The sequence below is a fragment of the Scleropages formosus genome, chromosome 11, assembly GCF_900964775.1.
Source record: "Scleropages formosus chromosome 11, fSclFor1.1, whole genome shotgun sequence".
NCBI lineage: Eukaryota > Metazoa > Chordata > Actinopteri > Osteoglossiformes > Osteoglossidae > Scleropages > Scleropages formosus.
The window spans coordinates 5681864-5699598 of record NC_041816.1 but is presented as its reverse complement, the minus strand read 5'-3'; the positions used below and the strand labels follow the sequence as shown (position 1 = coordinate 5699598).

General features: G+C 46.3%; 1 protein-coding gene across 1 annotated transcript; it reads right to left on the bottom strand.

Moving 5' to 3' along the window:
* Positions 1-1177: 1177 nt before the first annotated feature.
* On the bottom strand, positions 1178-16661 carry dhx38 (DEAH (Asp-Glu-Ala-His) box polypeptide 38). Its single transcript, XM_018752736.2, has 27 exons — positions 16508-16661; positions 15040-15407; positions 14705-14877; positions 14283-14438; positions 14018-14186; positions 13226-13344; positions 12771-12850; positions 12485-12640; positions 12005-12166; positions 11785-11892; positions 11491-11615; positions 11206-11343; positions 10739-10925; positions 10407-10592; positions 9966-10106; positions 9744-9854; positions 8925-9041; positions 8510-8617; positions 8203-8315; positions 6701-6909; positions 5813-5967; positions 5381-5536; positions 5049-5183; positions 4808-4933; positions 4578-4673; positions 4101-4222; positions 1178-1893 (listed from the first exon to the last, which is right to left on the bottom strand). Exons 2-27 carry the CDS (start codon positions 15387-15389, stop codon positions 1812-1814), a joined length of 3780 nt encoding a protein of 1259 aa, XP_018608252.2. The 5' UTR covers positions 15390-15407; positions 16508-16661; the 3' UTR covers positions 1178-1811.
* Positions 16662-17735: the final 1074 nt, after the last annotated feature.

Sequence of the window (17735 nt, the reverse complement as noted above, 5' to 3'; positions counted from 1 at the left end):
TGTCCTGGGAGCCCTGTCGGTACCGGTGCCAAAGCCGCCAAAAACACACAAGGCACGGTGCAACTGGCAACAGGGAATAAAAACGCTGGGAAGAGAGTAAAGGACATTGTTTTGTTTGGCCAAGGAGGGTCATCCATCATAATTATAATTGAAAAGTGTCACCTCACCTTTCTGCCTGATCAGCGTCTGATTAAATATTCGCTGGCTGTGGCGGGTAATTGAATTGTGTGAGCGGAGCCCCGGGGCTGCTGGGAAAAGGGAATTAATTAGGTACAGGTCTGTCCTTCCACCAGCGCCACTAATGAGCGAGTCCCACACTGCACTTGCTTATTTATTCAAACGAGGACGGCTGCATTCTGCTGTACTGTTGCCATTAGTAAAGTTAAGTCTGTGAAACGCTGATCGGCTGCCGGGTTTATGCAATTAAACGCGTGCGCATCAGGAAAGCCGTTTTCCTCTTGGGGACCTGAAGGGGGAGGAACGGTCGCGGATGAGCCAAGCAGTGCAGAAACTCCCTCCCTCAGGATGGGGGACAGAGTTGCCTCTGGGCGCCGTGGACACGGCAGGGACAGTGGACCAACATGGCTGTGCAGCACCAACGATGGCAACCAAAACACTTCTTCATTCTTAGCTGATGGCTAAAAAGGGTGCAGAAAACCAGACGAGAGGCATTCGGAAGCACGTTTCACATTTACTGAACAGCACTGCTGATGACAAAATAAAACTGTCTCCACGGTGGGGTATAGGGCACCGCACGCTGAGGGGGATCGCATACAACAGACTGATGATGAACAGCAAATATGCAGGTCCAGAAGAATTTCTATTTCTCTCTTTCTTTCACACACACACGCTACAATTTGATAATAGTGAGCACTGACTGTCCAACTGTACATCACAATAAAACATACAAAGCATTATTCTACTTAATATATAAATCTTTGGTGGGGTACTAGTGTGCCCCAACCACCATCTCACCTTGAACAAGGTCATGAAGTAAGAGACCAGTACAGCCCATGCAGAGACCTCACACTATGGTTCTTCCTTCAATCTCACATCAGTGAAACACTTGGTCAACAAAGAACTTACTGGTCCAGACAAAGGGAGAAATTAAAATAAAATGAAATAAAATAAAATAAAAAAAAAAAAAAAAAAAAAAAAAAAAAAAAAAAAAAAAAAAAGGAGCTTTCTCCCAGTTTGGTGCTGCTATCACTCTTGGACCACAGCTGGTTAAACAGACTTGGAGGTACCTGAGTGAAAGATATTTAAAATATATGAGCCCAGATATTGAAAATGCAGAAAATGTAAATCTTATTATTAACAAATGCTAAAGCTCAGCACCAAAGCTCAGATATTAACTGGCAGTATGGAAGGGAGATGGCAGGAGGAGAGGACAATGGCTCTGCAGACAGTCCTGCAGGAAGAAGCTGTAAGGAGGGGGAAAATCAAAACCACTGGGATGTAAAAATGGTAGGAAAGCGCCTTTCGTGTCAATGACTTGGTAAAACAAGGACATTTTTAATGACGAAGGATGTAAAACATTAAATCGTGACTTTAAAAACAAAACAATTATATTCTCCCTTTGACTGTTTCATACCAAAGCAGGATGTGTTCATTTAGCTGGAGGAGCAGATGCTGCCCCCTTATGCCTTATACATGTGCGCCCTCTGCTGGCTTATCCTGTGAACTGCAGCTCACAGACACAGATGACAAATTAAAATGTGATTGTTCCTCTCAATACCCCCCCAGGAGGGGAAAAGGGAGACGTCCAGGGTTGCTACGACTACACTCCAGCCAACGGAAGCCTGCGGAACTCAAAGGCCAAATCGAGCTGGGGTGTGTTTCGGCGTCATTGGGGTCTCCTCCTTTCTGCCTGGGGTGCAGATTTTTATGGACCTGTCAGGGTGACACAAAGGGCACGTGAATCAGAAAGCTGCAGCTCTGCGTGTGTGTGTGTATACAAACAACAGTGGCTGGCAGCCTTGTCACATTAGTCTGGCTGTGACAGTGTTTGGATGAACACAGAACACTGAGTGCAGGGAGAAAGTGAAAAGTAAAATTCAAACTGTGTCTAAGTTAAAGCAGCACAGAACCAGACAGACACTTCCCATGATGCTCTGAAATGCAGAGCACTACCTTCAACAGGGCTTCTGGGCACCTCTGGAAGGTTTCTGTCTCTGAATTCTTTGCTTTTTAGCACTCTAGAGCATCGTGGGCCCACCTGGAGGAGCTCAGCAGAGAGCTTCGCCAGTCCGTTGCCATCAAAAAGAGATGGTACGAAGCCGGCACCAACATCAAGCCTCGTCCAGTCTCGCCTCCTAACCCGACTCCCATTATTCACAGGATTTTTACAAGTGCTCCAGCCCCGCCCTCCCCACTATCCCTGCAAAATTTCAGTGGGAGCCCAAATAATGACGGCAGCCTGAGCCCTGAATGTGAACCAGACAGCTGAAAATTGCAGTGTGTCCAGGGCAGAGACCCGCGTCCTTGGAGCAGGAGGTGTGTTTGCTGGGGGTGCCCTGAACACTGCAGTGCCGCAGCGCGAAGATGGGTGTGATGTGGAGGGAGAGTGCTCTTATAATTACTACATTTCAGAAGTCCTCAAAATCAGACTCTAATCTCCAGTTTTATTGCGATTATTGTACAGACGACAAGTGCAGAAACATCAAGCCAAAGGTGCTGGTGTGCAGATAAATGAACTGATTAATCAATAATGAAAATATTTTTTAAAGAACCCCTCTACCTCTTTGGGAGGCTGCTGACGTGTGCTGAATTAATTTTTCATCTTAATCTGAAAATTAATACACGCTTTTTTCTGCAGAGGCACAATTTAAATTGCTACAGTAATAGGGGTCGCCTGGGGGTCAATATCATTTCTTTTTCTCTCTGCTGGTGAGTAGAAAGGTGAGAAAAGCTCATCTAATATGTCTTCATCCAGGGGGATGAGAAGCAGAGGGAGAGAGGGGAACAGAGGCAGACTATAGGACAGAGAGAGTGAAAACAGACAGTGGAGCTGCAGGAAGAAGAGAATACCACGGTAAGCAAAGGAGGGGTCAGGAGACAGAAATCCTGCACAGCAGCAGGAAGCAAAGCCACAGTCACACACACAGACAGATCTGTGCTATTCACCAGCAGCCTGCTCCACAACCCCTTCTGCAGTAAATCTCTTAATGAGCAAAAACGGGTTACAGTTACATTTATTCATTTGGCTGACGCTTTTCTCCAAAGCGACTTACAATGTTAAGGTTACAATTATTTACCCATTTATATAGCTGGGTAATTTTACTGGAGCAATTCAGGGTAAGTACTTTGCTCAAGGGTACTACAGCCAGAGGCGAGGTTCGAACCTGCGACCTTTGGGTCCAAAGGCAGTCGCTCTAACCACTACGCTACCAGCTGTCCAACAAGCCACTGGTTAAGTCACTGGTTAAACCGGTCAAGTCGCAAAGAGGTAGAGGGGTTATTTAAAAAATATTTTCATTATTGATTAATCAGCTTATTTATCTGCGCACCAGCACCTTTGGCTTGATGTTTCTGCACTCGTCTGACGGAAGAGACCGCAGACAGGAGTCAGCAGTGCGCTGAGCTGGTAGCACCTGCCGCACCGACGAGTAAACGGCACTTTGAACAGAAAAGTTAGGATTTATGACCATGAAGCCATGAGGAGAAACCATCTGAGCCTGAGTGAAGGTGCAGCGTTTCAGCTCCAGACGTGGCGAGTGAGCAGACAGCCCTACAGCTCACACGGTTTGGCGTCTTCTCTAATTGTGTTGCTTTTGAAACTTCTCTCCACTCTGACACATGCATGTCGGTACTCAGCAGTTAAAATTCAGAGCCTTGTTTAAAGCTACAACGGCAGGATCCCTGGGGAGACTGGAACTAACAACCTTCAGCTGAAGTCCATGTGTTCGACCAGGATAATAACTTCCGACACTGTTGAAGAGCACATACCTCCCGTTCATGTACACAATATAAACACTAAAATTAAAGCTCTTGTAGGTGAGCAGAGGGGGATATGACACCAGTATATTTAAATCTAAACCCACAGGCAAGGCATGGTGTGGGCAGGGCCTGTGTGAGAAGAGGGGGCAGCAGGGACATACCTGGCACTTCCCATATTGCTCTTCCTCTCTTGCTCCTCCCTGCGGGCCCTCAGCTGCTGCTCCGCCAACGACATCTCCTCCTCCATGATGGAGATCTCCTCCCTGGCACGGCGGCGGTTCTCCTGCAGAGCAGCAGCCAATGGCAAATGGTAAGAGAAACGAGCAAGAGGCCGCGCAGCCCGCACGTCGCACGCTGTCCGACAGGGATTAGCCGCAACACCACAATTAGCCAAGTAAGACTCTGTTCTGACTCACTTCCTGTTTTCTAATACAAGCAGTCATTTTCCAGCCTAATGGGTTTCTTTAGCGAAAAATATTTGTTTGAGGGCTCCGGCCGTGCTTATCGCTCGGCATGCCGACGAAGCATGAGGAATCTCAATGAGAGAGTGGGAGAGAGAGAGAGGGAGGGAGGGAGAGAGATGGAAGGACGGGTGGTATGTGTTTGTGTTGGTGTTGCGGGGGCATTGGTGCTCTCACCTGTCTAGACTTCCCGGCGTGTTTGATGCTGTAGAACATGGGACCCAGTTCGGCCAGCCACTCCCCTTCCACAGCCGTCACACACTGCATGTACTCCTGTAACACATTGTCAGGATTCACGTGTGTGCGCTCATTCTCACACTGGAGCCAAGCACTCAGACACATGAAACCATGTACTAGAACATCAAACCACATACTCAAACTAAGCACAGGGCTAAGGGGGCTCATACCTTGGTGGTCATGACCAGCTCGTGGTATATGATGTAATCTGGCGTGTAGCCCATGCCGAAGAGGGAGCTAGTTGGGTGCAAGTGGCAGGGCATCCCCGTTCGCACGTTCACGTACTCCCCGATGCCCTGGTGGCAGACACACAAGGAGTACAGGAGGAGGAGCGGTAAGGATGTGTTGTACTGTACTGGATCATACCGTATAGCATTACACTGCACCGGTGTGTGTGAAAGCAGTGTGTACCTTGAGCTTGGCAGCCTGGTGGAAGTAGGCGGCACAGATGCACTTCCTGATAACATCCCATTCAGAACCACACGAGACAAGATTGAGCCTCTGCTGGACCATGATGTCTTTGAGCTGAGCCCGAACTTCCCGCACCTATAACACACACACACACACGCTCAATGGAACGATTGTTGCAGATGCATTTGAGCTCAACAGACTTGTACACCTTGCACAGACTACAGATACTAAGGATAATGCATGTTCCCATAATTCTGCTGCCCCGAGAATAACAACCAGCAAACCAGGAACACAGTGACCGCCATGCAGCATGGCATGCTGGGGGAGCACACCTTGCGCATCGCCTTGGTGTGAATGAAGTGCTCGTTGCACCAGATGCTCGAGTAGTTGTTGTTCTTCCACTGCAGGTAGACGTTGAGGTATGTCAGGTGGTCACTCTCTGGAACAGCAAACTTCTCCCTCACCTGGTCGCTCTCCTCCTCGCGGCCCTGTCGGACAGCACAGAGACCCATTAAATCATTTCTCAACACCTTTACCTCCTGTGGGAGCCTCCTTCTTGTACTGTACCAGTTAACAGTAAGTACCTCCCTCAAGACTACTATGGCAGGAATGTAAATGGTGCAAATAGAGACAAGTGAATGGACAAGTGCGAGCTTGCCACGGCTTTCCGGTGGAATATTCCCATTGTTTTGTGCTAAGAAAAACCTCATAACCTTAGACTGTCCTTGGAATTATGGACACGGACAGACACACAAACACGGTACCTTGGGTCTGTAGAAGATGGCGGGAACTGAGAGCATGGAGACAATGATGAGGATGTCAGAACTGCAGCCCATATCGCAGGATACAATGAGCATCTTGGACAGTGCTGGGTCCAGGGGGAATTCTACCATGAGGCGTCCAGTGGGGGTGAGCGCTCCTGAGAGCGGCAGGAGTGGAAAACACACAGCCCATTACACACACTGAAGTGCCAACTTTGGTAAAGAAGTCCTAAGGAGGACAGCTATTATACCAATGCTGATAAGTCTCCTGGGAGAACAGCATCAGCTAAACAAAGAATTATAACAAAAAGGTAGAGCATTTCAGATTGACCTCACCACAGACTGTCCATTTGACATTAAAATCTTTAAACTAAATCACTCAGGACAGTCATATCAGTGCCTGTGAACTACACACTGCTGGGCGCCAGCACACTGGAACAGACCCACATTCCAAGTGCCCTCAAATGGAGCAAATGTACTGGCTATCTGCTCTGCAGAAGCATTACGATTCGTATCAATCTGCAGGGAGAAACGATTTGGCAGGAAGAAAGGAAACCAAGATGGGAAACAGCAGGAACTGTTCTCAGACACACACAAAAGTTTAGTACCAGGAAAGAGAGACTGAAAACCTCCCAGTTCTTCTGCATCGGTTCCCAGAGATGTAGGACACCTGCGTGTTATTTTGTTTTCACTCTCATCTGTCCAGCTTGTCTCCCATAAATGCCACCCAAGTAGACTCACACTTTTCACAGGTATTGAATGTCAAGTAAACAGACACTGAAGGAATGTGGCACAGATCAGACAACTCCTGCTCAAACCCACACTGCTGTGCAGAAAGCAGGGGGATGCAAGGGGAAAGACTGCACTGATTTACGGCAGGGGTACGCTCACCGGTGTTGTCCAGCGCTCCCAGGATCCACAGCTGGTACATGGAGTTGAGCATGTTGTCCTCAGGGGGCGGATCCATGAAGTGGAAGAGCAGGAGGTCCTGTACGCCCAGGGACTTGAGCAGCAGCACCACGTTGGCTAGGTTGGTACGCTGGATCTCGGGGATGGTGGTGGTCAGCATCTCATTCTTAAAGGCACTCTGGGTGTACAGCCTGCAGTGGGGCAACGGGCATCGGTGGGGGGTTAGGGAGAGAGTTGATCAACGCTCATCCTGACAAACACTAAGCTGAGGAGCATCAAATCCAACAGAGGAACTCACAAAGAGACTATTGCGGCATAATGGACACAAACCTGCTCTTAAAACTAATTAAAGTCTCTCACACAAAGTCCTGGAAGTGTAACAAGATTAGCATGATTAAATGGCCTCTATTCCATGTTCCCCATCGCAGGCGACGAGGATAGAGAGAGGAAAATCCCCAGAATGTGGACATATTCTTGTTGCCATCCACTCCTAAACCCATTTCCTCCCCTTAACCGCTGTGATGAAAAGCCCTTGGCGCTGTTCTACAGAGATAGGTCTGAGGCAGGAAAGGGATTTCAGGAGCCATTCAAGTGGCAGAATAATCCTCCCAAAGCGTCCATCCGACTGTGTGTATAGGCACCAGAAGGGGGGTGGGGCCTGCTGAGGCCCTATGGGATGCCGGTGTCTACAGGCTCAGCTGCCACAATGAGACCGGGATCTGAAGGTCCATCCCTGCCTCAGTTTATCCGGTGAAACCACAAAGCGGTCCTTTGCATGTCCAATCCGGCGATGGACGTGCCCTTTCCAGTGCAGCGGGATGCGTTTATTTGCCGGCACAAGACAGTGCAAGAGCCGACAGTGGAAAGAAAGTTTAAGGGCCCTTTGTGTCCTGATGTCCCCCCGCTGTAAACAGAGGAGGACTTTACGAAAATCCTCCCATAGCTGCAATTACAGTCGCAAACACTTCCACACCCAGCAATCAGAGGACACATGTCAGCAGCTGGCTGAAGGAGCCTTGTGGTGAGCTTTAAACGAAGAAGCTCACACAGCCACACCACATTGCAGGAAAGGGCTTTGTGAAACATACAATGTAAAAAATATTGTACAAATAGAATAGGATGACACAAAACACTGTACAGAAGTGGACAAATGATTCATTCATTCATTCATTTAATACTCTCTCACAGCAGGAGGCTCGTAATATAGACACCTGGTCAGCTAATTGGTAAGGAAAACAGGAGCTTCATGAAAAGACGATAATGGCTGTGGGAAATGATCTGGATGGCTGAGGCAGGTCAGCCGATGCTGTGGTGGACATGGAAATTACTTTAGCGCTCCAGTGGGAGGTGCAGATGACTGTGGAAGTCTGGTTACAAATATTTCACGAGAAGGTTCTGGAAGCACCAGTTGTAAATGTTGTGCATTAAGAGCAGCGGTGAAGAAGGAAAGGCCCACCAATGGTGGATCTCGGCAAGGGGCCCACCTGTAGCACTGGCCTGGTCCCGTCCTCCCGGCTCTGCCTGCGCGCTGGTTAGCGTTGGCCTGGCTGATGGGATATACCTGCAGGGCATCCATACCAATGCGTGGGTTGAACACCTGCAGGCAGAAATGACAAGACATATTTCCAGTGACAGTTCTTAGACCAGCAGAAAAACCTGTGACGCAGAAATCAGATTGTCACAGGTTCAGAGCTACTACAGGTATTCATGACTAGTCACCACAGTAAGTGGATTTACACACAGAGTAGATCAAGTCTGGCCAAAAGTCAAGAGCCCCACGATTTTTGTTACCTTGAGCTTGCAATAACCAGAGTCAATGACAAACATGATGCCGTCGACAGTGAGGGATGTTTCTGCAATGTTTGTGGCCACAATGCACTTCCGCACGCCATCGGGCGCCTGGGACAGAGTGGAGAACACACTGACTAAAGTCACGTCATTGTAATACAGCGCTCTAATTACCTCTATGTTCTGTCTTAATATATTGATATGTACTGCATGACAAGAGCGCACTATAAAAATATATTGAATTAATATATTTAAGTTTCACTCAGTCTTGTGAAACAGCTTCTTCTCATCACTATGGTTACTTCTGGAGCAGTTTCCTAAAGGATACCGCAATCAAATAGTTATTGCATATTTTTGCTTTCCTTCTCTCATAGGACCGCAAGCCTGTTATGCAGAGGTGAAGGGCTGGAGCGTCTACCTTCTGGAAGATCTTGGCCTGCAAGTCTGAAGGCAGCTGGGAGTAGATTGGGAGCACAGCCAGTGGTGGAGCACTTTCCAAGTCCTCCAGGCGCTCCACTATCTGGTCAGAGGTCACCTTCACATGGAGAGGTTGGAGAAGAAATGAGTAATACGGAAAAACAAAACAGAGCCTAAAGCTTTGCCAAAAATTCCAAACTGACAACAGACTTACGACAGGGTTCTGTTCCGCTGACCCCACTGTAAGCTGACATTGTCGCAAGTCAAAAATCCTCTTACAGTATATGAACAATAAGGCTATATGAGCAATTAGATTTTCCAATTTCACACATTATTTGTTACAAAATACTAATATAGTATGAAGTTATATTATAAGAATATTATAATTCTATTTGCATGCTGCACTGTTTTTTCCACTTTCATTTCTAAATGTCTTGTTTTTTGCTTTTTCTTTTCCGTTTCATTGGAACAAATTTTTTCACTTGCTAACCATTATAAATAAGAAGTAGCTGGAAGGGGATCACAAACAAAGTTTAGTAAATAAAAATTGCTGCTGGACACTCAAACAATAAGAGATATTGGTGCCTTGTAGCAGCGCAGCCTGCCGATGGAACGGTCGTCGTTACGCGTCATAAATTTGGGTCTCAAAAATAACATAAGGTTTTTGGGACACCTGTCATAAGTCGTGTAGGTCACATCTCACGTACTACTTCTACTTAAAGTCTAACTATCAAACCAGAAAAATCCGAAAATCAGATGTTCTGAACTATGATGTTCATGACTATGCCCCGTTCCCTCAAGATGCCATCATAAATCGTACCTCGATGTCCTCCTGGCCAGGCATGAAGATGAGGATATCACCATGCATCCCACTAAGGTGGATCTGCAGGGCCTGTTTCACAGCTGCCTCCACGTAGTCCTCCTGAGGAGTCTGAACACAGAAAAGACAGTGTGAACCTGGCAGACTCCAAAGCTCATCATATAATGTACAATAAACAACGGCAAAAAGGTGAAAAATAGCTGAAGTGCAAAGATAAGAAACCTTGCTGAACAAGATGTCCACTGGGAATGTTCTTCCAGGAATGTGGAATATAGGAACATTGCCGAAGAACGCTGCAAACTTGTCTGAGTCCATCGTGGCGGAAGTGACAATGAGCTTCAGGTCGGAGCGCCGGGAAACGACCTCGAGACAGGAGAGTGATACAGTGAAACACAGTAAGGTGCCTCTGCTGCACATGCAAACTGGATAAGGGAGAAAAGCATTTGTGTCCAGATGCTAGAGACCAGACTAATCATCACAAATAACACAAAAAAAAACAGGCTGAAAAAGAAAGAGAGAGAGATCAATAAACTAAGAAGGCTAAAAAAAGAGAAAAAACACCTGATATATTAAAATTATTAAATCATTAAATTCCACTAGCAGCCAGTTGCTGATAGTCACCACAGCACTAGACATGAGCCCTGTCCCCAGGGTGGCACTCACCTCCCGAAGTAGGCCAAAGAGCACGTCTGTGTTGAGCGAGCGCTCGTGTGCCTCGTCCATAATTACGGCACTATAGTGGTCCAGGTCCGACTCGCGCAGAGACTCCCTGAGCAGAATGCCGTCCGTCATGTATTTGATCATAGTTTTCTCCGAGGTGCAGTCCTCGAAGCGGATCGCGTAACCCACCTCAACAGTAACACATCACCTCCCGTTAATCACAAGCAAGCACATACCAGGACATGACACCAAACACCGCAAAAATGACTCTCCACGCCACCAACCAACCCCAGCTGCTTCCCCCACGTTTCCCGCCTGAACCAAGCCCTGCTTACCTCCTCCCCCAGGTTGCTGCCAATCTCCTCGCTGACTCGCTTGGCTACACTCATGGCGGCCACCCTGCGGGGCTGCGTGCAGCCCACCATCCCATAGCTCGTGTAGCCATCCTCATGGAGATACTGGGTCAGCTGTGTGGTCTTCCCACTGCCCGTCTCTCCCACCACAATCACAATGCTGTTGTCCCTGCAGAGCAGAATAATAACCCCCATCTCAGCTCAGTGCAGGTTCCACAGCAGCATTCAGGAGCAGTAAACTCATTCCATAGGCTTCTGATGACCCATCCTGTACACCCCAGGCTGCAGGACACAATCCTCAAAATGCCAAATTCAGCCCATTAACCCTGAGAGCTTCTTCATGCCAGCACCTCAAACATCATGTCTGAGTGGACATTGTTAAGGGGTTAACAACATAAACACAGTATTTTCTATTCCTGCGGAGCTCTTAAGTTTTATGGTTGGGGCACCTGATGATGTTGAGCAGCTGTTGTCTGACAGCGAAGATGGGAAGATACTGTCTCTGTTCCAGCAATGTCTTCTTCTTGGCAAACTCACTGCTGGCCTCACTCTTTTCCTTCATGTGGTCGGCAAACTTCTGCTCTGCTCTGAAAGGCGTAACACGGAGAAAGAGGGTGGTTTAGTAATGTTAATAGAAAGAGTGTTTACTGGTCTGTTGCCATGGTACACAGAGGAACCCCACATTAAACAAGAAGGAACAAAAGGACCGGGTTTGAAAAGGAAACAGAACATACCTGTAGTCCACAGTGCCATCCTCACCAACAGGTCTGCCTGCAGTGCCGTCATCCTCCTCTGTCTTTTTGATGCCCATAATGTCACCCAGCTTGGTCCCTGCTAGCTCCCAGTGTTTGTGCTGAGCCTATAGGTGGAGTGAAAGATTGGACCGGGATGTGAGCCAACAGTCTGACCAGGCTGCTCAGAAAATTCAGAGAAAAAAAGCTCAGGGGGCTTCAGTGGATGTTCACTGCAGGCGTTTTATAAAAAGAAGGTGGGTGCCCTTGGGGTGAGGGCATGTTGGGAAGGTGTACCTTCTTCCGCTCCTTCTGCTCACGGTGCTTACGGACCAGCTGGCTGCCCTTGCGGGAGATGATGGCCATGTCAGATGTGGCGTCTTTCACTGGTATGACCGGTTCAGGCTGGAGACAAATACAGGGCAGACCATAAAACACAGAACACACACCACGTAAGAGTATTAGGTACAAAGCCAAGGTAACGTCCTGGCTCTCTGAGACCCTCAACTGTTCCTACCTGCTTGGTGAAGACAATTCTGCCATCCAGGAAAGGAGGCACCAGATTGTGGACCAGAAGGTGGACTTTGGCAGCATTGTCCTCCTCAAAGTCCTCATCCACCTCCAGCCTCTGCACCACACCGCTAGTCAACATGCGGTTTGTTTCCCAGCGTTCATTGTCCTGCATGAAGAACACACACAATTACAATCACGATTACAAAAGGGCAGCACTTCTCTGTCACACACAGTGTCACCTTTCCTCTCCCACAACAGGGCCTAAAACAAATACATGTGTTAAAGGACTAATTAAAATCAAAATCCCAGAGTACTTATGAAAAAACCAGACACTACCAGTGCCAAGCTTCACCATTCTATAATCAATCTTTTACCTATTTAACCTTAAACTAGGATCTGAAACTGTGCGATGAAAGTTTTTATTTACCGCACCAATGCAGGAGGGAGCAGTGAATTTGACAGAGGCTAGTGCACACAGATGTACCTCGTTGATCTGCCTCTTCTGGGCCGAGATGCGCTTCTGGGTCTGCTTCTGCAGCATCTGCTCTCTCTTCTTCACGTACTCCTCTGAACTGGAGGTCAGTGGGTTGTGGAATTCGTCGTAGCCCTCGTCCATCATGTACCAGTCCCGGTCGGCTTGCTGCAAAGTCACATTAGGTTTCCAGAGTGAAACTGCTGAACTGTCAGACCTAAATTAAACGTTATGATACTCACTGCCATCAACCCTCAAACACTGGACCACACCAAGAATCACAGCAAAGCACACCTACCCGCTGGTCCTCCTCCCACTGCTGCCTCTCTTCCTCATTGTCAAAAGTGATTCCGTCTTCTTCCCCATCCCTCTTGCTCCCTAAAAGAGGGATCAGCACAGCCTGTTCTCAACAAGAGACCCTCCGCACCGAGAACAAAACCCCCTACTGACCCTTTCACAGGAAGGCAAAGACATGGAATGACACCGTGCAGCTTATATGTGCAGAGTTTACCTTCCTGTGTACTTACTAAAGGCATGCCGTTCCAGGATGTCTGCCTTTGAACACTTCTCATTGAGTATTTCGCCATCAGTGATTATTGCACTTGCAACCATAATGGCACATACTATTAAATGTTACCTGGTAATTGATTTCAAAGATTAACATTTTCAACTTCTGTCATGATCTCCCCAGGGGACTGCGAAATTCTATAGCTGTGGAGCCACTCCTGTTGCTCCATGAACAAGATATTCTACCTTTTCCACGGGACAGACGGGGGGTGGAGCCCAAATGCTTCCTGTCATTGGCCCACTCGTTGTACTTGTAGGAGGGAGTTGGCAGAGGGGTGTCTTCAGGGTACCGGTTCCTAACAGACCTGGGAAGGGCAGAGGAAGTTCTTTTCATGTAAATGCAAAAGAGCTGTCAGTGTGATCGAGTGTGTATCTGTGTGTGTGGGTCAATTTTGTAACTTTTATTCTATAAAAGCCAAAAGTTGTACATTTAAATACTCTGTGACTAGTAGGCATACTTATAGCTTTAATAACTACATGGATAAGGTATTACTCTAGTATCAACCGTCTTATTTGTTTGTCTTATACCCTTGTTCAGCGCTCTGTGTCACTGTGTGAGAACAGTGCTCTATAAAAATTAATTGAATTTAATTGAATTTTAAACTCGATGAGAAAGAAAAGCATTCAACCTTGGTTTATGCTCCGCTTAGTCTGAGTAGCTTAGTTTAAAAGATGCCCAGTTTGATAAACAGGAACTAATGGAATGTATGGAATTGCTGACCCTGTCAAAAAAGTCACAATGCTGAAAACATTCTCCATATGGGGTGTTTATGACTAAGTATATGAGTATGAAAAAAACTGCCATATGGTGGATCTCTCAGTAGCCCCCTGTAAGTGTGCAGACAGTCTCTGGAGTGGTGAAATAAAGCTTGCTGAGTGTTACACTCTCCCTCTGCCATGATTCTTTGATTTAGCAGCTACCACGGAGACTACGCTAAGGCAGTGCGAGAATGTGCCATCATTAGCATATCAACCCACCTATCTCGGTCCCTCCTTTCACTGTCCCGACCTGAGCGATGGCTGCGCTCAGACCTGTCGGACTCCCGGTATGAGGGAGCTGGGGAGGGGGACTCCCAGTGGGAGCGTCGAGAGCTGGCGTAGCCACTATCATCCTCATCCCAGCTGGATCGGGAGGGAGTCGGAGCATCTGAAACCCGGAAGGGGGGAAGGAGGCTTTTCAGAGAGGCTGAGACAGGGTAAGATGCCTGGCATCATCAAGGATTCATCAATGAAGTAAACTGACCTCTGGGCCGGTGTCTGGGTGTCTCAGGCTCCTCTCTCCTGCTGCCCCGGCTGAGGCGTTCAGACCAACCCTCCCTCTGTGAACGTTCCCCCCGCTCACTGCGCTCACCCCTCTCGGAGCCAGCCCTGCTACTTTGCTGGCTGCGATCCCGCTCGTCTGGGGGAAATGAACCACAAGACTCTCAGCTCATACAAGATCCTCAGTTGTATGAGAACCACAAGGTTTTTCAGGCACACGAAAATCAGCAATGTAAGAATCACATCACGCTGGAACACAAACACCAAGATGGGAACAACAAGGTCCTTCAGTGATATGACAATCAACAGAAACACTGGTTACTACGCTGAAGATATTTTTTGGGGATGAAAGCACACAAAAATCTTGGCATGTTAAGACCTCCTGCAGGCTTGCCCTGAGCTCACCTCTTCGCTCCCTGTCGCGATCTCTCTCCTTATCCCGTTTCTTCTCCTCTTTTGAGGAGGCGTAAACTCCGTGTTCACGCCATTCTTTCTCCCGCTGCTGGTGTTTCTGCCGGAACTCTTCGCTAACCCCTCCAGGGTTTGACGGTGTTTCAGAGCCAGTCACACGATATTTCCTGAAACATGAAGAATTCAGAACCTGCACAAAACTACACTCAGTTAAAAATAACAAAAAAACCCCACCCTTCTGAAAACATGTTACAGATAATGCTAACGAGAAAGGCCAGATAGAGCAGATGCTTTTCTCCATGATAAAAGGTGCAGATGTGTTAAGTCACCTCTCCTTCCTGTCAGCCTTGCTTTCTTCTTTATTTTCTTCCTCATCAGATCCTGAGTCACCTCTACCATCCTCCCAGTCCTTATATGATGACACCTTAGACTTCTTTGTCTTCTTTTCATCATCATCATCATCATCATCATCATCAGCTTCATCCTTTCGGTTGTTCTCCTCACGCTGCTTGCGCTTCTGTGCTGCCAGGAGATCCAGACCCAGCAGGGACGTGCGAGGAGTGGGAGCCCGGAAGATGTGCTGCTCTGCTGCCGCGCTCTTCTTATTCACAATTAGCCCCCCGACCTGAGTACAGGGATTGCTGCCTTCCAGCCGGTGCAGTGAGGCTTCATCTTCCATCTCCTTAATGGGAGCAGACTGTGCACGTGCACACACACAGAAAAACACAGACACACCCATGATCAGCTATTATTTATATTTATTCAATGAGCTCATGCACTTCACCAAAGCGACTTAGGTAAATAATTGTAGGTACCTTAACATTCTATCTGTACAGCTGGGTAATTTTACTGGAACAACTTAGGGTAACTATCTTGCTCAAGGGAACTACCCCAGTAGGCAAGATTTGAACCTACAACCTTCAGAGTCAAAGGCGGGCAAACAAACTGGTCTTTGTGTTGTTTAAATTTTCTTTAAAAAAAATTTAAAAAGAGAGAAGAATATAACCTATTATTAAGAATATGCACGATAAGATGCTGGAGCCACATAACTGTTTTCTAAACTTTCATAACCAACTTCCATAACCACTGCTGCACCAGATGGAATGTAAAATATGAAGTACTAAGTTAAATATCATAAACTGACAGGCTGTGATGTATAAATTACAGTTTATAAAGTATGTGAGTGTGTGAGTATTGGGCTGGCAGCATTCATTTAGCCATTTATCTGACCCTTTTCTCCAAAGCGACTTACACTCTAAGGTACCGACAATTGTTTACCTATTTATGTAGCTGGGTATATTTACTGGAGCACTTAGGGTAAGTACCTGCTTGCTCAGGAGTACAGCTGGATGTGGGATCGATCGATTAGAACCTGCAACCTTAGCCTAGGCAGCAACTCTACTCTACCACATGCCTACATACTTTATAAACTGTAATATATACATCACAGCCTGTCAGTTATGATATTTTATTTAACTCATAATTTTACATTGAAGTTGGTTATGAAACACAGCCTGGTGTGGTGGTAATTAATTTCAATTCTTCCTTCATGTATTTAACGAGCTCAACTTACTAAGACACTTACTTAAACACAAAAACACCCAATTAAAGAAACTACTCACTATTATGAATAAAGTTTCACAATATACAACACAATCCACAAAACAAAGCTAAGCCAGACTACTTCGCACGACCGTCGTGCGACGACGTACGTAGCCTGACGTGTTCGGTTCAGTCGAGACAGATTCTTTCAGTCTTTCTAACTCATTTAACTACTACATTAAAAACAATATTTACCTCAGATCAGCGGTTCTTAATCCGGTGTCCTCCGCACAGTTCAGTTTATTTACGACACAAAATGTTAAGTATCCCTACAGGACAGACACTGACTGAGACAGAACGAAATGCGTGCCGCCATTACTCTCCCAGAATTCCACGGGCGAAAAACTTTATTGTCCAACCGGCACGGACACTGACATCACCAGGGAGTGTTTCCTTACAACAGTGTGATACTGGACTTATGTCTATAATCTTCGGTAAATATCATATTAACAAACAAAGACGGGCAAATGCTGAACCTAACATTACCCCACTGAAAACTGAATTGGAACATTTTAACATTTTACAACATAAGATAAAAAAGACGCACTCTTAGTTGAGTTTATTGTGATATGGTCGCAAACCCTACAAAAAAGAATGCATTAGTCTAATTGGACTAATTAGTCTAGTTGGATACATATTTTTTAATTTTGTCCCTTATTGTAATAATTCTGTGTGCTTGTTTGTTTTGGGTATTAAAAACTTATTTAGAGCTTTATTTGATACACATACACGCGACAGTGACAATGCTAGGGCTAATCATATATTTTAGGAAAACCATCAATATTTTACGGAAAGTCACATTGTTACTACATGGTATTTGGAAAATGATAATTATAAATGTTTCATCATAAATTCTGCACAACGTAGTAAAAGTTACCGTTAAATTTTTTTAAGCTTCTGAGTCACTGAATTAGTATTTAAATTAAGCATTTATTTTGTTTCACAGTACAACGTTAGTACAGCCTCCATTTACTTATTACTCGGCCCAACTTCACAAAAAATCGCCACAAAATTGTCATTAACGCAGTGAGACGCTAAGCTGTGACGCAAGCCACTACCATGCACTATGTGCGTCACAACACCGGAAGTAAGGAGTGTCTCCTCCCGCGATTCGTGATTGGTTGATAGTTGCGTGCGAAACTTGCAAACAGCCAATCAACAGACAGGTCCTTATGAAACTGAAATACTGTTTATACCCGTGGTTTAATTTAGTTTTCTTTCTAAGAACTCGTTTTCATTAATATACGTAATATAATTTTGTATCATATAAGCAACTTTCTTTGGGGCCCAGTTCAAAAGTACTGATCCCACCACTCGTCTGTGAGTCACACCCATCACAAAAGAGAGCAAAAAAATGTATACTGATATGCTGGATTTGATACTGTTACCCTCACTCTTCTCTTGTTTTCTGCAGGTCCTATCA

Coding starts and splice junctions, on each gene's coding strand:
- dhx38 (XM_018752736.2), bottom strand. CDS start 15,389: ATGGAAGATGAAGCCTCACTGCACCGGCTGGAAGGCAGCAATCCCTGT. Junction 12,851..13,225: donor CCGTCTGTCCCGTGGAAAAG/GTAGAATATCTT, acceptor TCCCTCTTTTAG/GGAGCAAGAGGGATGGGGAA. Junction 8,618..8,924: donor AGGCCAAGATCTTCCAGAAG/GTAGACGCTCCA, acceptor ACTCTGTCCCAG/GCGCCCGATGGCGTGCGGAA.